Here is a 20,763-nt window from a genome sequence, read left to right on the forward strand (position 1 = left end):
AATTTCAACCTCAGCATGCCTCCTACTGGCTTCACTGCCCTTATTAGTTCTCTCAGAATGGAGATCTAGATCACACACGGGTACCGCAGTATTCAAAATGCTCTCTTCAGTTGCTTTCCTCAGCAGCCCATTACTCCTACCATCCACAGAATGGTCAGACTATCGCCGTCTCATTACCATCGGTCTGAGCTGTTCCTTGCTAGGCGATTTCTTCCTGATCCCCTCGCACCATGAATTCCACGGCTTGAACAAATCCTCCGACAAAGAGGGAAAAGTATCAATCTCTTTCCAACTCGGTATCGTCGCCTTCGCCGCAGCTCATATAGCCTACACTGTAGCGTTCCTGCAGGATTCCTCTCTCACATCCTGGAAGGTCTTTGCAACTACCTTCGTAGCTACTCTGGCCGCTGCAAAATGGTTGGGTGTCATATATCCCCCGCCGCATCACTCACTCCAGACAAATGTACTGGACCTCAATATCGCTCCTGACATGAAGCCGTTGGTGTCGGCTTATGCGGTTATTATCGGTGCCATGTTTGCCGCTGCTACCGCTACCGCTCCGTTGGTTGTGCCAACCGATTGGTTCCACTCGCGTGCCCTGGGGGCTGCAATGTTCGTTGTAAGCGACCTTTTCGTCGCGAAAAATGCTTTTGGGAAATCTTCTGCAGCGAGGAATAGGGGAATTGTTAGTATCTTTGTGGGTTATGCGCTCTATTTCTGGGCCCAAATGGTCATTGCTGGAACAGTCTATGCGTAATGGTGAGCATGGACTAGCATTGGGTTAGGATGTTCCACTGGATATCTCACCATGACTCCCGAGTGTAATTTTGGATCTGGCCTTTCTCTAATGGACTTGGCTTCTTATACAAGCCATGTGCAGGCGGGACAGGGGTACTCTGTACATAAGAGATTTGTACTTTCACATTGTCCGACTATACCCTTTCGCATAGGATTGATGTTGACCCTACAAACTATGTATATATATTCAGCACGTATATCATTGTCAAATGTGATAGTGATCGATTTATAATACCCAGTTTGCTTGTAGAGGAAAGTATTAACTAAACTTGTAGTATACTCTGAGTATAATACCAGGGACAACAGCCCGAGCATTCCATATGTAATACTAACTGGAATACGAGATCTACAAAGAACTGGGAACGGTTAATGATAAATATGATGAAGAAATTGAACCTGCGTACATCTCCTAGTGTTCGGGCTCTCCACAATCCCTGTGTACCGTGCGCCTGATCGAAGAAAATATAACCCTCTCGCCTGAGGATATCTTGACCGTATAAGTTCTCCAATGTCGGCATGATGAGGACTTGAAAGAGTGTAGACACATGAATTTTACAAATCGTTCGTCTTGGTTGCGATTTCTAAAAAGCAAAAGCTATGCACGGTCTTCGTCTTGTAGATTGAAGTCGATTCAGGGAGGAAATACGATTATCACTTTAGGTAGTTTCATCGTGAAGTTGTATGGCGTTAATACTGGGTATGTTCTGAGTATGCAGACAGACACAGAGAGAGAGAGAGAGAGAGAGAGAGAGAGAGAGAGAGAGAGAGAGAGAGAGAGAGAGAGAGAGAGATATGAAGGAAGAGAGATCTGTGTTGTGGAATCTATGAACAGGGTATTTATACCCCTATAAAACAGCAAATAAATTGGAAAACTAAGATCTTAGTCTGAACCGGCAATAGCATACCAAAGAGTAGAGTATATGTTTTAATGATAATTATAGCTGAGGAAGTTATTGATAGGAGATGGAATAGAGGAATACCTAGAAGGGGGATTGACTTTATAACTAGTTATGGACAAAGAAGGTCCCAGGTAAAACAAACGAGCCCTGTATCAATAGCATCCTCTGACATTGCGCAAATGATAGGTATAATAGCTTCGGAAAATACCAGCAGTGTTTGAATGACAGAAACCAAGCCATGAAGATAACTGAAGCACACTCCCTTTGTACCTAGGTCGGATAACATCTCCGATTAAGTGGCGAATCTTAGACTATAGGGCTGACTTATATAGGTTACTTTTATATGCGCTATCAAATCCCAGTAAACTGTAAAGTTCAATTGAAGAAATCAGAAACTGAAACAAAAGCTCAATCTATATGTGCAGTCCAGGACATGATCGAGGTATACCTCCGATCAACCGTCCATTTCACCTTTTTTTTTGTACACCAAAAAAACAAACAAACGGGGGAATATAGCCTGGGATCAAGATCAAAACCAAGATCATAATCTGATCAAAGGCCACATACAAAGATATCGAACAGGAAACAAGTTCATTGAGTATTAGGGGGAAGGGAGGAGGATTCGAAACCGAATCAAAGTGAAAAAAGAAAAAAGAAAAAAGAAAAAAAAAACTGCATCACCGAATAGGTCGGTATACAGCCCCATAGAAAGACACAGAAGAAAAAAAAAGACACCAAGCGCCCGACATAGGAAAAACCGCCAGTTACGGCACAATTTGTAAAGTATAAGACACGAACCGAATGCAAGATGAAAAGATGGATACATATGCAAAGGAATAGGAGTGTTAGAAGAGGGGGAAGGGTAAATTGCGGCTACAGGAATGGGCCTATTCACCACTCTGGAGGTTTGTTAGATGGCTTCAAAAGTCATCTACTTCGCAGAGACGTGACCGGCACGGCCACGCACCTCCTCCTCGTAGCCATTGGCGTGCTCGGATTCGGGCTCTTCGTCGGTGGGACTTTGCATGCCACTGGGGTGATCCTGGAGGGATTGGCGACTGCGGGCCATCTGTATGAAGCATATTAGTATGAGTTCCACTAAATAAAGCTACATCTAGCGATGTAGGATTGACTTACCCAAGCACGAACACCTCCAATCAATCCGAGACTGTAACCAGTAGCGAAATCTTCATTGCGGCGCGAGCCCATGGGACTATCTGAGCGGTTGGGGATGTCCGCACCAACACGCGACAGGTGCGACTTGCTGCCACCTGTAGGGCTGGTGAGGGGCCCGCGCATGCCCCAGTCCATGCTGTTGCGGCCACTGGGCGCGGGGCTGTTGGGGCGGCTGTTCTGCCAGATCTGGCGCAGTTCGCGGCCGAGCTCTTGACCGGTCATGGTCCAGTTGTTACGGATGTTATCACGCAGCTCGGCAACATGACGCTTAATCTCCAGCTCGTTCTTCTTCAGCCAGGATACATTTAGTTCTTGGCGCGAGGCGCCGCGCTTGAATTGACGGGAGATGTACTGATCGTAATCGCGGACGACACTACAAATATACATGTCAGCTTTGATCGGCTCGATCCAGTGTTATGGGTGGAACATACCGTGTGATGATACCAGTGGTACTGACACCCTCTGTACGCTGAGTCACCAGGAACTTGCCCTGCGACTTGATAGGCCCGTAGATGTCATCACCCTCAGCAGCCTCGTAGGGCAGATCGTCGTGAGCAACGTAGTCAATCTGGTGCTCAGACAGGAACTCCGGTGTCACAATCCACGGACAGCAGGGAATAACCTCGTCAACCCACTTGCAGTGACGGATAGTCTCCGCGCGCTCAGCGCCGCTGAGCACGGTCAGACCTTTGCGCATGTGTGTCTCCTCATCACCAGTAACACCGACAATAAGATAAGTATCGGGGAAAGCCTTCTTAGCCTGCTCGAGCTGTCTCATGTGACTATAGAGTGATAGTCAGCAACTATTACCCAATTGAGAGCTACACTAAAGCCCAAAATGGAAAGGGGCTGAATCTGAATCTAAAACTCAATCCGCTCGTGTGATCACCTACCCAAGATGGAACAAATCAAAGACGCCGTCCGCATACACGCGAACCGGGCGACCCGTCGGGGGAGGATTAGTCTTATAACCGACGGGATCCTGCAAGCGCCCAAAGACTGGGGGCGCCATCTGTTCCTCTGTGACAGGCTCATCATCTTCGGGCAAATCGATATGTAAATCAGGACGCGACCGATGGCCCTCAATATCGCTGCTGGCGACAGTCGTCTCAGATGGCTCACCGGGGTCTTCCTTGTTGATGACCCCGTTGGTGTGGCTTGCATCGGCAGACTTGCGGGCACGCTTAGAAGCGTGGCGGGTACCATTGGAACTGTGAGAGTTGGAATTGGGAGCTGAGTCGTCGCCGCCTTCTTCGCCGGACGCGTCGCGTGAGGACGGCTGGAGGTCTGTGACGTTCTTGGGAACGGGCGCGGGAAGGTGGGAGGCGCTGCGCTTGCGCTTGGCGGCGGGGGAAGTTGATGGTGACATGATGTTAACCCTGGAGAATAAAGAGGGATTTCTTCCGAGGGGAATGAATGAAAATGTTGGGGGGGGGGGTGGATGTAGAGGATTAGGGAGAGAATGTAGAGAACCCTTAATGACGGCAACCCGGTTTTAGGGGAGACTGGTAATTTTCTGTTTGGGGAAAGAGTGGGGGCCACAACTCCGCTGTCGTAAGCGCCAAAGGTCCACTTGAACAGAGTTAAGAGTGTATGGGGTTGAATCTTTCAATACAAAGAAATGCAAATAATATATATGTGTATTGCAAAATTGAAGTCTTGGCATCTTAACACGTGTGGATTCGAAGGGGGAAAAAGGTACGAAGTACAGGGGTAAACGAAAAAAAAAGTGGACATTCACTCCTATCAGTCATATAATCCTCCATAGCTAACTCCGTACTCGTTTCAAGATAGAAATTTCACCCCCTGATATTTGCCTACTCTACAGATTTAAAAAAAATAAAAATTACATCTCTCAGAACTCCTTTGCTTAAAATAGAACATCTACGGTACAAAACGCTCAATGCAGATATACGCCAAAAGGGTATGTAAATGACCATTGCCATTGCCCAATCACCCTGACGAAATCTCAATACCCAGCTCTACCAGCTTGCATAGCAAGTACTCAATTCTCGTATAGACCAGACCACAGATCAATGACCATAGGTAGGGAATAGACCGGGGATTAGGAAAAAAAAAGAAGCCGAAAAGAGGAGAGGGAAGTGTGTAAATGGCTCGTCAATAGCGGGCATTTTCTGCGGTATCTCGTTGTGGTGATGGCATAAAGTAAGAAACGTGTTCATAAGGCCCCATTTGGCTCCCGGCGAAGGGCTCTCTTTCAACACCCTCCATGGAAATTCAAAGCTCTTGTCTTTCATCTCATTCAATTCCCTGTGGGTCTCTTTGCCGCATGTCCTGTCTCTGACAAATATCCATTTCAAGTCGAAGGAAGTTAAAAAAAAGGTGTAAACAGGCTCGGGACCAGAGCCCAACGATAAACTAAGCGCAAAACAAAGGGGGAGGGAAAAAAAACCAGGGCATAGATCGTGGAATCAGGGGGGGGAAAGGGTCGTTGACAAATGGGCAAGGAAAGCAAAACCAGAAACCAAAACAAGGAAGACCCAATCGATAGACTAGAAGTTCAAGTGTCTACGATGAGGGCTTCTCTTTCTCGGCGTCAGTGGAGGCCGGGGATTCGGATATTTGAGCAGAATTCCCAACATTATCCTGTTTCCCCTGAGGACCTGGCGTGGCCTGGCGGTCGTTCCGGGTGCTTGATTCATGCTGCACTTGGTTGGTAAGGTCTTGGTCCTCCTCGGTCTGGTCAAAAAGTTCCTCGTCGTTCTGGTCCGGGATGACTTCAGTACCATCACCCAGGAGGATGATGCGGCCCGAACGGACACTGAAGCCACGGGAACGTTCCATCTCCAGGTCATATTCATCCGGGTTATCCTCAAACTGGTTCCGGATCCCGGGGCCGCGGAACTCGGCTGCACGAACTGACCGTCAGCACGAAGAAGTGGGGATGCTTTCGGGTTCCTCGGGAGACTTGCCGTACTCGGGCGGAGCACAAGGTCCATCCCCGTTCGCAACCCGCTCTGCAATCTGGTTATACCACTCCTCCTTGGTCTTGCCTTGTAGGAGTCCAATGACGGCCATGGTCATGTTGTCACATCCGACACCGCCAGTTTCGCTGTTGGAGGCAAGGCAGTTATCCATCATGTTCTCACAAATCTGGGCGAGGGGCTGCTTGGCAGCAATGCCTCTGCGGACAAATTCAACCACGGCCTGGGAGGATTGACAATCCCAGATACCTGTAGATTTGTTAGCATTGAAACTGGCAAGAGCAATGATAGAAGACATACCATCACAGGCAATCACTAGGAACTCATCGTCGTCCGTCAGCTCGTGAACGGTCACATCAGGGTATGCAGTGACGATCTGTTGTTCAGGGGAAAGCTCAGGGCTCTTCTTGAATTCAAAGTCACCGATAGCACGGGACAGGGCAAGGTTGCCATTGACACGACCAAAGTCGACGAATCCACCAGCAGCGATGATACGGGCCTTCTCGCCTGTGATAATTTGTTAGAACTCCATATTTTTTTGTAGCGACCTGTAAGATATGATGTATTTACCCTCATTCTGAGGCTTGTGGTCGAATGAAAGGGGCTTTGCACGTCCCTTGACACCCAAGACGGATCGTGAATCACCAGCGTTCGCCTATGACCAGTCAGTTTAAATCTCTTCAATCCAATATTGTTTTCAAGATCATAACATACCACCCAGATCTTCTTCTTTGAGATAATGCCTGTGGAGGCAGTGCATCCAGACACCTCCTCCTCATAACGGGGGTCTAGGCTAAAGTCAGCGACACCCGGTACCTCGGAAGCATGACACAAACCCTCCAAAATAGCCCTATCGGTCGCGAGGAAACCATCCTTCATGGCTTGTTCAATATCGCCCTTGGCGAAAGCATCCTGTCGGGAGATAATCTTGTGCAAGTTCTCGCCGGTGAATAATGCCACCTTATCTCCACCGTGGCCATCGTAAACACCAAAGAAGGCAAGGCGGTGTTCCGGATCCGTCGGTTTCTCGTTGGTGCCGGTGAAGTTTGCCTGGAGATCAAGGATTGTAGCGTGGGCATCCTCCATGCTGATTCGCCAGCCCTGCATGGCCGACACACCATACACACAGCAGTCATCCCCGCCCTCGGACGATGTCTAGAAGCAAAAATGAACACGTTAGTTACACTCGATACTTTTTCATATATGCAAGGCTGCCTGGTCGGATTGCGACGCCAGTTCGTTGCTGGTTGAACCACCCCCACTACCCAGCTGGACTACCCAAGACCCCGCATGGCAACCCGAGGAAGATTCCTCCGAGCGACAGCACGGACTATTTGTTCAACTGGAAGACCTGACTCTGAGAAACTCGGACCATGACCCGTGATTTGGGGGTATGATAAGAGCCCAAAAAAAGGGGGGGGGAGTATTTTGAAGTCATAGAAAAGACAAGGGCATCACAATGGCCAGTGTGGGGTGTGGAATCAAGGAAGCGAAATATCTTACCTTTTCGACCACCGGCTCCGATAGGGTTTGACCCATATTGGCAAAAGTTGAATGATTCGGGGGAGGTGATGGGGATCGAGGTCGGATCGAAGTGTGGGAAATGAAGGTGCTGAAGATGCTGGAGTGGAAAGGGTCAGATGAGGGCGCAGGGCTTTCAGCGCGTCTTTGGCTCCCGCGATAAGTGGGGAACGACGGATGACGATAGATCTCTTGCCTTTGTACGAGATGTTTGAAGTAGTTTTATTGAAGAATTGGAGAGACAATTTTAAGAAAACTAAGAGAAAGAAAGTCCGAGTCTAGAGGAGATCTCGCAGAGATTTCCTGGTATTGCGTTTACCGCTTTTGTTACGCTGTGCTCTATACAGTCACGTGAGGAGGATCAACTAGAAGTTTTTGATGAAGTTTTGAATTGAAGAGAATTTTTTGGTAAAAAAGTTGGTAGTTTATATAGGTATAGTCTCTGGGATCTAGTATCATGCATCTTTCATCTCATTGAGGTTGAATGGATAGTTAACAGGGGTAGTCACTATAGTAATACAATCATGCCATTTCAGATGTCTGACTTGCAAACTTGAAAAACTACATAGTATATTCTATCTGGAACTTCCTTTCTCTTTCATCCAACTTATGGAATATATAATATTCCTATATATCGTTCTAGGAAATTACGGGACCTCGGAAGATCCAAGCGGTGAATGGTAAAAAGCTCTGCTACTGTGCATACGCATAAACCTTGGTACCATGCAGAGATACTATTATTCGCTTCAAAACTAGAAGAAGCCCAGAAACCAATTTGCCATAGAAAAGCCAATGGATATCATGCAATGCCAAACGCCAGAAACAGAGAAAGGGAAAAAAAAGACAAGAAATAGAGGAATATGAAACGGGGAGAGGGAAAGAATCCAAAGATCAAACGAATGCCAGCTCTCCACTACTGGCTAAAGGAAGACCCCGATCATCGGTACTCTTTAGCGGCCGCGGGGGCTCAGGCGACGACAGCCACCACGGATGATTAGGGCTCTTGTTAGGGGCCTTACGCGACAGATGCTCATCCAGATCTGAGACCATAGACGAGCTTTGCGGCATAGCGTTTTCATCGTTCACTTTCTTAGGCTGAGACTGGCTCTCCAACTGCCGGCCACTGCCCATACTATTCTCACTCCAGAATCGCGGTAGCGGGGAGATAGCACCGCGATATTCTTGTGCAAGACTCAGCTGGCTCTGACCATATGTGCTGCCCTCGGCAAGAGGAAACAGACCGCCCTGATGTAGGCTTTGATATTGGGAGAAGCGGTTGGTGGGGTTGGTGTTGTTGTCATCGCCGTATTCTGATGCTGAGATCGCAGTCGACAAGGGCCGTTCTTGGACCGATTGGCGGAAATCATCGCTAAAGGTTGATACAGAGACGGTGTCGGCGCGGCTGCGCATGCTGCGATTTCGGTCAAGCGCGCGCATGCCCGAGGAAGTGCGTCGGCTGATTTGTGCGGAGAAGAGAGGGTTGGAGGAGTTGCGATGCTTGGCTCGGCTGTGGACAAACGCTTCTAGGGAGTCGGCTTCCGAGTGGGTGGAGTCGTCCGGCTCGACGGTGCGTAGGGTCATGCGCTTGTAGTTTTCGGGAATGCTGGATGCCATGCTGTGGCGCATGCGTGCTGTTGGCGGACGCGGGACCATCATCGCCATGTTGGTCATGCTGGTCTCATCGCTCATCATCGAGGCGCGCGCGTTTTGCCATGATGTCTGCACCACACCGTGGCCGGGAGGTCCGAAACCACCAGCGCCATGGCCGGCTCCGCTGAATCGTACAGGCAGTCCAGAGGCAATGGAGGAGATACCGCTCGAGCGCCTCGAGTATCTCTTCGATTTGGATGAGTGAATAGATTCTCGCCTCATGGTTCGCGGTTGGATTGACTTTAATGGCTCTCGTCGGGACCTGGTCGTGGTCTTACGACGCACGGGGCTGTTCGTATATGAGAGGCGATTGTTTTGCTTCTTGGACGGCGAGACGGGTTGAACTGGTTTGTTCTCTTGGGCAATGGAGTCTCGCAGTGGGGCAAAGCCCCCACGAGTGGGAGAATTGCGAGCAGGAGAACGAGGGGGAATAATGGGCTCGGGGATAGCAAAACTAACTGGGTTCTCCCGTTTATCAAATGATGACACATTCCACGCGGGGCCAAGTTCGAGTTTAGGAATCGATGATGGGGAGATAGGACTCATCCAATCGTCGGAATTGTCATCACGATCACGAGAACGTCTTTCCGTCATGGATGGCTGGCAGATAGGAACATCTGGCCTAACAGGTCGTGGTGGAGCAAGCTTGCCATCAGATGGACCCTCTTCGATTGTGGACGAGCCCTTGCGGCTACGCCAGCAGCAGAAGAGAATAAGCACACTCAGAATTACCACGAATGGGACTACGATCGAGATCGCAATGATCCCAGCCTTCTTGTGGTCAGGGCTTCTAGAATCGGTGAACGAATCGGTGGAGTTCGAATGTGTGTCCGAGGCTTTGAGAACATCGAGAGTGAAGTCCCTCGTGTCTTCAGTCGATCCTTGGTATGCAGTAAGAGGGATGGTGAACTTCCTGGGATCCATATCATCCGGAACGTGTCCGTACAGAGTCTTGTTATCCGGGAAGTAGGTAAGCCACGTGAGGTCGCTGTCTAAATCGACCTCTAGCTGCACAGACTCATCGGTGACGATAGACTGATTGAACACGAACTTGAAATCCTGACCAATGGCTGCCTCGCAGCCATCCACTGTGTCGAGGAACAACTTCAAAAAATCTAGGCGAAGCATCAAGTGCGCTTCATCCTGGAAAGAGTCTATAACGGCAAGAGTGATATTCTGGTTCACGGCATCCTTGGGTGGTATCCCGCTCAACGAGATATTGTCTTCATCAAGCTTCAACCAATCTGGCAATTCAGCATCGACCTTTGCTAGCTCCTTGATAGAGACTGGCGAACCGTCCATAGACAGAAGATCGATAAATTTGGGGCTGTTGAACTCTTCTCCTCTCGTAAGGTCGAAAGTTTGAACAGTCTCGTTGAATGTCAAAATATGAGGACCGATCGAGAGCTCAAAAGTCATGTTGGCCGCACTGTACCCAGCTACATCCGACGCGATCAGCTGGAAAGTAAATGTTTGAGGCCCTGCGCCTGGAAAAGCAGGGCTATTTCCAACAAACTTCAGGGCTGCCGGGTCGAAGCTGATCCAGGAAGGTAGCGGGGCGTTGTTCGGCGAGGTTCCGTAGTAGATCGTAGAAGGATGCGTGTTGCCGAAGGTATCCTGATCGAACTCAATTGAGAATGGACGACCTGGATGGATGAAGAGTCTGGCAGGATAGGAAACCGGTCCCAATCTCTCCAACTGGGGCACAAGCGGTTTGTTTACCGTCGGTCCCTGGTCTGCTGTCACGATCAAAGTAACGTCCATGCTGTCTTTTTCCGATCCGTCCGATGCTACAAGCTTGAACTTGATGGCGCCACTGTCGCCTGGCTGTGGCGTTCCGGACAGAGTGAGACTGTTGCTGTCCACTTCAAGCCATGATGGCGCATTTGATAACGAGTATTTAGTGTCCGCGTCACTGTTAGAGAAAGTACTTTGGGCGAATGCAAATCGGAACGGCTGTGAAATTCGGGCAACAGGTGGCAATTGCGCGTTTATGGGATAATTGGCCGACAAGGCTGCTGCACTGACGACTGACAGGAAAGCCAGTATGACGGTGAAAAAGACCGTCATGATTGAGAAAACGCGAGCACGCTGGGACTGTATATAGCTGGAAAAAAATACAGCTGGCTCATCAATCACCAACGACGCTTCCAATCTCACGGTAAAAGATAGCGAAAGTAATCAAGATGAAAAGAAAGAGAGAATCAGGACGAAGATGAAAGAGTATCACGCATGATCTTCCAAAAAAGGATCCTGGTCCCTCTCGCACTAAAGGGACCAGGGAGACATTCAAGGCGTGCCCTTTCAAAAAAGCCATGCCTGGATATGTTAAATAGCACGGAAGTATGTAGCAGAATGATAGCGGAGAATGGACGTAGACGCGATCGCTATAATCTCACGTTTTCGAAGACGCCCGGTCCATGCAAGGGGTAGTCACAGGTGGCTCCTGCGACAGCCAAGGAGCGTGGACGCGCCCAACCATCATGACTTCTTGCCCCTCGCACCTATTTGAAAAGGGACCGATAAGGCAAGGAGCATTTTTATGGAGAGGAAAAAGGCCCGAAGGGTGCAGCATTGACGACAGTGGCTCAAACTGTCAAGCTTCTAAATCTAGGACCATTTTGATACCTGTTCGTCCAGGGGCATAGTAATCAGGGATGACTTCACGCTCCTCGAATCCAATGCCGAGATACAAGGCGCGTGCAGGCTCCCTGGCCTGGTCCACCCAGAGTTGAATATACTGGCAACCCTCCTTTCGTAGGCGCTGCTGAATGTAGGACAGCACCTCCTGGCCAACACCTTGACGGCGGTTAGGCTCTGTCACACAGATTTTGTGCAAAAGTGCAACACCCTTCTGTCGGACATAGACCGCGTAGGCAATCAGATCGGATTGCGATCCCTTCGCTCGAGTTGCGTACAAGACTCTCGTGTTGGGCTTTTTTCTCCACAGGTCTTCGCCAAAAGGGAATGCTTCATTGGTGGGGAAGGTCTTTTTCTCGACGCGTGAAATCTGGGCAAGAATCTCCAGTGCCTCGTTCCTCTTCAAGGAATGAATGTCCGAGATAGTGAGGGGCATACCTCCCATTCCTTTCTCGTATTGAAGTGTCATTCCAAATCACGGCTTTTAACACTGCTCTAAGTATTTGACACTGTAACTGTATCAGTTTATGTCAGTTGCTAGTTGCTAATTGTCAACTTAAGTTGATGTGTAAATGGTGAATTCCCTTTTCGAGTTAGTTTTACTGGTCTAACTGTTTTTAGTTTAGCGTAGCCTCCATTGTATAAGAACGGTCTACATAGTGGACAATCTTCATCTATGCTCTATGCACATTATACAAGAAGTTGACTTTTTTTTGTCATTGGTAAATCACAGCCACGTATCTCACAAAGCACCTGGATACACACGTAGTTGACCTCCCTAGGCCAAATCACATAATAACCGTGATCGGTTCGCGTTCAATATCCCACAATCCCCCGTTAATGCATGCATTTACAAGCAGGGACTTGGCTTTGATATCAGGGCGAAAAACCGCCTGCACGAACCCTTTGACTACCATCAAAAGATTGAAAAACCCCCCACCCACAGCCTCAATGCGCTCCATAGCCTCCTGAAGAGCATCATAGTGCAAAAATTCAATTCCATAATTCTCAAGAGAGCACCCGAAGACGTGCAGATGAGGAGGTTCCCTCCATATCTGATTTAACAAATGCCGGCAACCCCTGAGAGAGTCGCGATGTGTGTATGGTGGTGTGTGAGTGATGAGAATGTCCATATTGTCGGGAATTCGGTCCCAAATGTTATCACACTCGGGGTACTGGAAGGCCGAGGAAGGAATAGTCATTGGTGAATATGGGCTTCCATAGATGCGAAGTCGGCGTCCGTTAAAACAGGTCAAAATCACATACTGGTGCTCCAGGTAGATGATGTTGCCCCAGTATGCCCTCTCAAGATCGCCAAGTCTCCAGCGACGTATTCCCCTCTTCATTTTATCAAGATATCGGTCAGATGTACCCGCTACAACAATCTTGACGGGGTGCGGCTGGGCCTGTAGCCAGTTCAGAGTGATCTGGAGCTCGGCGAGCGATCCGTCTGATGTCAGATCACCGGCGTGGATCAAAATGTCGCCTCTGGGGATATTTGGTCGCTGTCTGTAGGTGTTTGATATGCAGACTATAGACACGGGGTTCTCAGGCAGCTGAGGGAGGTTGATTGGTCTCCAGGCGTAGAGCTTGCGGGCGAGGAAGAGACAAGGTCGATTTCGGAACTGCTGCCAGGCCGATGGCGGCGCCGGTGGTGGAATGATGTATGACGAGTTGTCGCTGAGTGCAGTCATTCTGAAAGACATGGTGATAGATCTCAGCCAACGGGGCCGTAGATGACGATGATTGCAGTAAATGCGAGTGCAAGAGAAAGAGTTGAAGTATGGTGTTTACAGGCTGACTTGCTTGTCTTTCGCTTTCTCTATACTCATTTTTCCTTGATTAGTTGGGGTCGCCGTTCGCTTTGCGCTGATGTCGTTACATTTTTTCCCGTCTGTGCTCGTAATTCTCACCTAGCCTCATGGCTAAACATGGTAAAGACAAGTGGAGGATTTTGTAGGCTACACTGAGTTGGGTTGTATTCAGAACTTCAAGTGGAAGCTCGATTGAATAGAAAGATAGCGGTAGGTATAGAAAGATGAAGAACTCGAGCGAAAGGTAATACCCGTCGCATAAACCAACGCAGCTTGAACCATGCAAATATAAGAAAAGGTCAAAGGGAAAAGACAGTAGGAAAAAATAGTTGCCACAAGGGAATGGCTTTTAGAGCTGCCTGCATATGGTATATCCATACACCGAAGCCCAAAATCAAAGGTCACCAAAAAGGTATAAAACGTGCACATATATATTCATAACCACATAACGCCGAATAAAGAAAATAACCAATTTAATCAACACTCCAATGCACGACTCGTTTGACACGAATAGCCATAGGATCCATATTTTCCTCACCACTAACCCTCTCTTTACGATCTATCTCTACCCGAGTCTGGATCGACGTAAGAGGATCCAGGTCTTCATCTGGGTGGAAGGGCGTAGGACTCGATCTGCATTGCATATCGTATTTGTCGTTTTCACGATCATGGAGAGATACTCTCTGTATAAAACTAGACAGTACACGCGACTCTCCGAAATGCGTGCGCGGTAAGTTAGGCATTTTCCTGACCATTGAGCGCACAAAGGGCTGTAGGACAGGGAGACAGGCACAGATGATCCCGATGCATGGCTCGATGGTGGACCACACGGATACACTGCCTAAGGCCCATGTGATATCGACATTGCCTTTGAGGTAAGTTAGGTAGTGGATTCGAATACCGCTTGCGATACAGACACTACATAGTCGTGTTAGTATTGACTCTTGGAGGTTGATTCGAAGACACATACAATCCACCTAGAAGAAGCATAGCGCATACTCCAAGCTTTTGTGTTGTCCGCATCTGAAGTTTCCAGACAATAGGCATTGGAACGAGGAGAATAAGAACGTCCGTCACGACATTGGCAGCCGCATTCCCAATGTAGTAGTAGTAGAAATCATAGCGGTATGAGCCAGATGTAGGATCGGTGATTTCGGACCAGAAATATGAAATTGGATCACAGGCGCACAGGGCTGCAATCATGCTTCCTATGCACCAGCCATAGGAGATCACAAGAGTGGACCAGATCATCCAGTTCATGCCGAAGATTCGCCGATAGAACATCAGGATTGAGAATTTGATTAGGAGAAGCTCGGCGAGATAGACAATGAGATAGGCAAAGAGGATCTATACTGTTTAGTCAGAGTTAGGTCTGGGATATATGATTTTGTTCATACCTTTTTCATTATAACCATGTTGGGTACTGTTACACACCAGACATGTAGCCCAAAGCCATATTTACCACCTGATGTTGATACTGTTAATGTCTTTTTTTCCATATAAGACTGGATTTAAACGTACCAAGAATAGATGATGAAAGTAATGCAATCAATGGAATGGCAGTTATCCCAATCAGCCAGTCGTCGGCTTCTAACGTCACTCCCTGCATATAGATTCTCACAACAAGACGGAAGATAATAGTGAATATCGCCAGCCCACATATAGTCACGACAATAGCAGTATCTGCCGCATTTCTGTTTTCGTCAAGATTGATCCCCTCCGGTGGGGGACCAAAAACAGATGTCATATTCATCTTTGCGATTTGGGTTGTGCCCCTGGAATATAGAAAAAATGAGGTTCTAGTTCAACATTGAACAGAAAGGAAGTGAAGGCAAAAGTTTCTGAGTATGGGGGTGTCATTTCTAAAGCTGGATACTATAGAATATCAGGGCAGCATCCTAAAAGGGGATAATTTCAATATACTTGTGTTGTACTTAATTCCACCGTTCCACTTTCTTCATTAGGGCAAGATCTTTCTGCACAGATTGCACGTTGTGTCGTCGGGGATGACCGTTGGGGGCGAAATGAGACATTAGCCGGAGAATCAAGCCTGACTTGGGTATATGAAGTAGATCATATATGGGTATATGAATAATATATTCCTGAAGGATTGAATTCCTTGGAAATTTTGTTCTATACTATCAATGTAAGACACCACATGGCATGGTAAACATCTGTTAGAGAAGAGACAAGAATTCTCCTTTAAAACATCAATTTATGCACATTCGTAATTTTCCAGTAGATAACTATATATCTAAGAATATCCAATAAATAAAAGCACATTCCTTTTACAAAATAAATTGACGTAGAGCGAATATCAGGCCAATAGTCGATGATTTCCTTAATTAGAAAACAAGTTCCCACTCTCAGATTCAAATCAGATTCAACCACCTTAACATTCCAACATCCCCAACAAATCAAAAGAAAATGCCCCCAAAATCTCAAGACCAGGCGGATGATAAACGCCAAGCTGCCAGAGAAGTCATCGATATCCTCCAGGAGATCTCCGACCTGTTGGTGCGTGTCCATGATTCAGGATCTAGGCTCCATTCCCTTCCCTCCATGTCGTCATTTTCTTTTTACAAAACAAAGATATACACTAACATATCGAATAGAATACAAATCTGGACCGAACAGAGCTGTCGCTTTGTGTCTCTCTCATTGAAAACGGGGTCAACCCCGATGCTTTGGCGGTACGCGTTTCCCCCGCCAAAATAGCATTCTGCACGCGTTATTCGGTGTTGAAAGGTGCCCTAGTAGCTGATTCTGCTATTATAGACTGTCATCAAGGATCTACGCAAAGAGACTGCTTCTTCAAAACGCGTGGGAAATGCTCCCGCCATGGAGTAATGGGCCTAAGGAAGATTTAACCTGCCCATGCATTTAAATGAGGTCTATTTGTGCTGGTTTTGGCGTTGAGGCCTTGTGGTTGCTACCATACAGGCCGGAGATATACCCTTTTGTTTTATTGCTTTCCAAGTACAAATACAGATTCAATTTGGTTTGGGTTTATGTAGACATTAGAAGGGGTCAGAAAATGTCTTGGGCTATCTTTACTAGGTATCGTAAACTCGCGTGGATAGTAGGTAGCGCATAGCAAGGTGAGGTATAGCAAGGTGGGTTCAGAGAATAGAACGAGGGAAATAAATATGATGGGGAGGAAACGATTCATGGATAAGTGGATTTGCGCAGATGACAGTGAGGGATATTCAATTTCCAATCGCAATTATTTTGACTCGTCGGGCTTGATCGCACCCTTAGTCTCCTGGTCCTTGGAAACTGGCTCTGGCACTGACTCGACAGTAGCATGCTTGAGCTGATCGCCCTCTGAGCCAGTGTGCTCCTTAGTCTTGGTTTCCTTCTCGTCATCGCTATCGCCGAGGCTGAATGGGTCATTCTCCGCGACGGGAGAAGGTGCGACGGCGGACAATGGCTGCCATTTGCTCGCCTTGCTGCCTGTTGAGCTGAGACGCTTGGATGGTGTGGAGGAATCGTAAAGGTTGTCAATCTCGGTGGGCGGTCCATCCTGGAAAGACACCCTGCGTCTGTCTGGCGAAGGAGATGCGGACGGTTTAAAGCTGGATTGGCCCGGACGAGGGGGGCGAGGCGGGGGAGCTGTGGCACAGTTAGTAAAATTCAAAGCCAGATTTAAGATCGGTTATTTACCTTCGCCATCCCTCAATTCGAGAGCAGAGAAATCATCGCTGAGAAGTTGGGGATCTGCGTCATAGCGCTCACGATCTCCGCTGCGACGGCCCATATCACCACTACGCCGGGGCCGGGCATTGACTGGGGTCTCTCTTTGATTCTGGATAGGTTCCTCATCCAAATCATCTCCATCAATTCTCTTCTTCAGGTTTGTTACCCATGAGTTAACCTTATTCTGTGTCTCCAGGAAGCCCTTGCGGAGGTTCTCGCGGATCACAGGTAGATCATCTGTAAACAATTAGCACGAGCCCATTCGGCAAGCCACCATAGTCCATACCATCAAAGAAACTGTATTCTCTCTCATCCGACTCCTCGCTTCCTCTAGGTCGCTGGTATCGGGGGTCACTCTCCCAGTTCGCCGGTGGTGCGCGACGTCCTGTCGCATTGTAGTGCTCCGATAGTTGACGCGCATACATCTCATCGGCTTCCAGTTGTCGCTGTGCAGCAGTGCTTTGCTGGCTTGGGCGCGGCGGCTTGGGCGGTGGTGTCATTTCCTCTTGAGCCTTGGGGTCGGTCATACCTGCGAGCAGAATTCCAGGTCAGTTTGTACTCATTTCATAAATAGTAGGTTCCGCACGAACCCAGGAGGGCATTGAACGCCCGCTCGACATTCCAATTGCTTGCGGTCAAGACCGCTTTGATAACACCAGGCTCGATGCTTGGAAACGCCTCCCTAAGGGTGTTCTCCGACTGTTCTCTCGGGTTCAGGGGCCGGGGCGGTTGTGGCGGGGCCGTCTCGGCAGCTGGCTGAGGAGCCACAGGAGAGGAAGTAATAACTCCGCTCTCTTGGGGTTCGTCGTCAAAGTCCATAGGGCGTGCAGTAGTCGGTGACTCGGCTCGGGGGCTGTTAGGGGAGTTGAGCGCAGCCAACGGCTTGGGAGTGTTCTGTGTATGAACGTGAGCCTCATGCGACAAGTGATATCCGGGAAAGCAAACATACCATCTTGTCCTCCTCTGACATATTGAAGAGCTTTCAGGATCTCAGACAGTATAGAAAGTGACTGAAAAGAAAATTACAAAAACAGTGTTGCCTGAGAACGTCTGAGAGCAGAACACATCGGGGAAGCTCCAAGTGACGTGGGGCGCACGTGATAGCGGGCGAGCTTTATACAGATCTGGATGTTTCTGTCCTCCAAGTTGCCGGCTTGAATTTTCAAGAATGGCCCAATCCTAATTTGGGTTTGAACAACTGGGCCCAGATACAGCAGAGTTTGTTCTCAGTTAAAATTTGGTCTAAGATGGCTTCAGAACAGGAGCTCTCAACCTCTTTCATTCCAGCCTTGTATAAACCGGCTGCTTTACTACCTATCGCACGTCACAAGAAAAACCTGCTTTATCTGGTTGAGAAATACCCAGTCACCATCGTGGTGGGTCAGACAGGCAGCGGGAAAACAACCCAGCTTCCGCAGTATCTAGACCAGGCAGGATGGTGCGAGGATGGGAAGACCATTGCTGTTACACAAGTGAGCACTGATCCCATCCTACTTCAAAATAGGTAACGACTAATCCTGTCTCAGCCCCGGCGAGTGGCTGCTACAACGGTTGCAACTCGAGTCGCCGAGGAGATGCAATGCAAAGTCGGTGAAGAGGTGGGCTACTCCATCCGATTTGAAGATTTGACATCCCCGGCAACAAGGATCAAATTCTTGACAGATGGAATGCTGCTTAGAGAAGCCCTAGTGGATCCTCTACTTTCGCGGTATTCAGTGATCATGGTTGATGAGGCACATGAGAGATCTCTCAGTACGGATGTGCTCCTTGGAACTCTGAAGAAGATTCGCAAAAAGCGCCCCGAACTTCGCATTATTGTTAGTAGTGCAACTCTTCAAGCAGAGAACTTTCTACATTTCTTCGCCGGCGAGGAATACAACCCTGAGGCAGAGCCGGCGGATTTGGGTGGAAGCGTTGGTCGGATCATCAGTCTCGAAGGACGGATGTATCCAGTCGACATGCTGTTCCTTGACTCTCCGGCAGAAGATTACATAGAGCGAGCAGCCAAGACCGTCTTTGATATTCATACCCAAGAAGCAGAAGGTGACATTCTCCTCTTTTTGACTGGCCGGGAAGAGATCGACACTGCGATCCAATTGATATCTGAAAGAGCGGCAACTCTCCACCCAAAGGCGCCCTCTCTGCTTACGCTTCCACTTTACGCTGGGCTCACCACGGAACAACAAATGTACGTCTTCGAGCCGACTCCAGAAAACACCCGAAAGGTTATCGTCTCGACCAATATTGCCGAGGCCTCGGTTACAATCGACGGGATCGTATATGTGATTGATTCCGGCTTCGCCAAGCTCAGAGCATACAACCCCAATACTGGCATTGATACATTAACTGTAGTGCCAATATCAAAAGCATCTGCCACCCAGCGAGCTGGCCGCGCTGGAAGGACGAAGCCAGGGAAATGTTTCCGTCTGTACACTCAACAAGCGTTCGAGCAGATGCCGGAAGCAACCGTACCTGAAATCCAGAGATCAAATCTTGCACCGGTCATTATGCAGCTCAAAGCACTGGGCATCGATAACATTGTCCGATTTGATTTCTTGACACCTCCGCCGGCAGAACTTATCATTCGTGCACTTGAGCTCCTGTTCTCTCTCGGTGCGATTGACGACTATGCCAAACTCACAAAACCGCTTGGAACTCGGATGGCAGAAATTGCTCTGGATCCTATGATGGCCAAAGTCCTTCTCACCGCGCCATCTTTCAACTGTCTAAGTGAAATTCTCACAATTGCAGCCATGGTCAACCTCCAGGGGACAGTGTGGGTTCAGCATTCCGGTGATAAAAGAACCGCCGAGAGCCACCGGCGTAAGTTCGCCGTTGAAGAGGGTGATCACTTGACGTACCTGAATGTGTACCAGGCCTTTGTCACCAAAGGGAAGAAAGACTCAAAATGGTGTCGCGACAATCTCTTGAATTACCGTGCACTGCTACGGGCTGTGAGTATCCGAGGCCAGTTAAAACGGTACCTAGAACGATTTGGCATTCAAGTCGATGAGACACTTTCATCCCGTCATGGCCCAACGGATTTGAGCAACCAGCCGGAGCAGATTCGGCGATGTCTTACGACGGGCTATTTTGCCCACGCAGCGAAGATGCAACCGGATGGAACTTTCAAGACTGTCAGCGGTGGTCTGACTCTTCATGCTCATCCCACCTCGTTGATGTTTGTAAGTGCTCATGGACTATGTGTGGAAAGGTAAATGTTTGGTTTACTGACTTGAATATAGAACCGAAAAGCCGACTGGGTCATATTTCATGAGATTATGCAAACGGGTGAAAAGACTTACATCCGCGATGTCACTAAGATTGAGAAGAGTTATCTGCTGGAGTATGCTCCTGCTTATTACCGAGTCAGGCAATGATACTTGGGAATTTAGCTAGAGATATGTACAATAATACCCAGGCGTTTTAAGAAGGCTATGGAATTGTGATACAGTATGCATTTCCTAGATCGAGGTAAACTAAGGTCATAAAGTATTTTACCTTGTAAACTTGTGATCTCTTGAAACTACAACGGTCAATTCTCCGATGTACTAAAACGACGTCACGGGAGTGGAGAGCTTCCCCAAATACTTTTTTTCAACTTCCAAATCTCAACTTATC

At 48.3% G+C, this 20,763-nt stretch overlaps 10 protein-coding genes across 10 annotated transcripts; 3 read left to right on the plus strand and 7 right to left on the minus strand.

The window, feature by feature from the left end:
- Positions 1 to 97: 97 nt before the first annotated feature.
- Positions 98 to 757, plus strand: PGRI_090010 (lysoplasmalogenase; the record flags this gene model as incomplete). The annotated part of the gene is made up of 1 exon (XM_040796714.1): positions 98 to 757. The coding sequence occupies one exon, from the start codon at positions 98 to 100 to the stop codon at positions 755 to 757; it is 660 nt and encodes a 219-aa protein (XP_040650144.1).
- Positions 758 to 2,628: 1,871 nt separating this feature from the next.
- Positions 2,629 to 4,242, minus strand: PGRI_090020 (choline-phosphate cytidylyltransferase; the record flags this gene model as incomplete). The annotated part of the gene is made up of 4 exons (XM_040796715.1): positions 2,629 to 2,766; positions 2,835 to 3,246; positions 3,305 to 3,655; positions 3,767 to 4,242. The coding sequence occupies 4 exons, from the start codon at positions 4,240 to 4,242 to the stop codon at positions 2,629 to 2,631; spliced, it is 1,377 nt and encodes a 458-aa protein (XP_040650145.1).
- Positions 4,243 to 5,402: 1,160 nt separating this feature from the next.
- Positions 5,403 to 7,357, minus strand: PGRI_090030 (PP2C family serine/threonine-protein phosphatase; the record flags this gene model as incomplete). The annotated part of the gene is made up of 7 exons (XM_040796716.1): positions 5,403 to 5,743; positions 5,825 to 6,067; positions 6,119 to 6,325; positions 6,389 to 6,473; positions 6,533 to 6,606; positions 6,655 to 6,973; positions 7,322 to 7,357. The coding sequence occupies 7 exons, from the start codon at positions 7,355 to 7,357 to the stop codon at positions 5,403 to 5,405; spliced, it is 1,305 nt and encodes a 434-aa protein (XP_040650146.1).
- An 873-nt stretch (positions 7,358 to 8,230) lies between these two features.
- PGRI_090040 (putative transmembrane glycoprotein) lies at positions 8,231 to 11,059 on the minus strand (the record flags this gene model as incomplete). Its single annotated transcript, XM_040796717.1, has 1 exon — positions 8,231 to 11,059. The coding sequence occupies one exon, from the start codon at positions 11,057 to 11,059 to the stop codon at positions 8,231 to 8,233; it is 2,829 nt and encodes a 942-aa protein (XP_040650147.1).
- Positions 11,060 to 11,585: 526 nt separating this feature from the next.
- On the minus strand, positions 11,586 to 12,074 carry PGRI_090050 (GNAT family N-acetyltransferase; the record flags this gene model as incomplete). Its single annotated transcript, XM_040796718.1, has 1 exon — positions 11,586 to 12,074. The coding sequence occupies one exon, from the start codon at positions 12,072 to 12,074 to the stop codon at positions 11,586 to 11,588; it is 489 nt and encodes a 162-aa protein (XP_040650148.1).
- A 343-nt stretch (positions 12,075 to 12,417) lies between these two features.
- PGRI_090060 (metallophosphatase domain-containing protein) lies at positions 12,418 to 13,323 on the minus strand (the record flags this gene model as incomplete). Its single annotated transcript, XM_040796719.1, has 1 exon — positions 12,418 to 13,323. One exon carries the CDS (start codon positions 13,321 to 13,323, stop codon positions 12,418 to 12,420), a length of 906 nt encoding a protein of 301 aa, XP_040650149.1.
- Positions 13,324 to 13,916: 593 nt separating this feature from the next.
- PGRI_090070 (uncharacterized protein) lies at positions 13,917 to 15,196 on the minus strand (the record flags this gene model as incomplete). Its single annotated transcript, XM_040796720.1, has 4 exons — positions 13,917 to 14,361; positions 14,414 to 14,790; positions 14,841 to 14,866; positions 14,965 to 15,196. The coding sequence occupies 4 exons, from the start codon at positions 15,194 to 15,196 to the stop codon at positions 13,917 to 13,919; spliced, it is 1,080 nt and encodes a 359-aa protein (XP_040650150.1).
- Positions 15,197 to 15,870: 674 nt separating this feature from the next.
- PGRI_090080 (mitotic-spindle organizing protein 1) lies at positions 15,871 to 16,293 on the plus strand (the record flags this gene model as incomplete). Its single annotated transcript, XM_040796721.1, has 3 exons — positions 15,871 to 15,960; positions 16,059 to 16,136; positions 16,222 to 16,293. The coding sequence occupies 3 exons, from the start codon at positions 15,871 to 15,873 to the stop codon at positions 16,291 to 16,293; spliced, it is 240 nt and encodes a 79-aa protein (XP_040650151.1).
- A 376-nt stretch (positions 16,294 to 16,669) lies between these two features.
- PGRI_090090 (Ubiquitin system component Cue) lies at positions 16,670 to 18,112 on the minus strand (the record flags this gene model as incomplete). Its single annotated transcript, XM_040796722.1, has 5 exons — positions 16,670 to 17,058; positions 17,110 to 17,379; positions 17,429 to 17,671; positions 17,733 to 18,036; positions 18,092 to 18,112. 5 exons carry the CDS (start codon positions 18,110 to 18,112, stop codon positions 16,670 to 16,672), a joined length of 1,227 nt encoding a protein of 408 aa, XP_040650152.1.
- A 277-nt stretch (positions 18,113 to 18,389) lies between these two features.
- Positions 18,390 to 20,522, plus strand: PGRI_090100 (putative ATP dependent RNA helicase; the record flags this gene model as incomplete). The annotated part of the gene is made up of 3 exons (XM_040796723.1): positions 18,390 to 18,614; positions 18,669 to 20,327; positions 20,388 to 20,522. 3 exons carry the CDS (start codon positions 18,390 to 18,392, stop codon positions 20,520 to 20,522), a joined length of 2,019 nt encoding a protein of 672 aa, XP_040650153.1.
- Positions 20,523 to 20,763: the final 241 nt, after the last annotated feature.

The sequence above is a fragment of the Penicillium griseofulvum genome (genome assembly GCF_001561935.1).
Source record: "Penicillium griseofulvum strain PG3 chromosome Unknown contig_12, whole genome shotgun sequence".
In the NCBI taxonomy this organism is placed as follows: Eukaryota; Fungi; Ascomycota; class Eurotiomycetes; order Eurotiales; family Aspergillaceae; genus Penicillium; species Penicillium griseofulvum.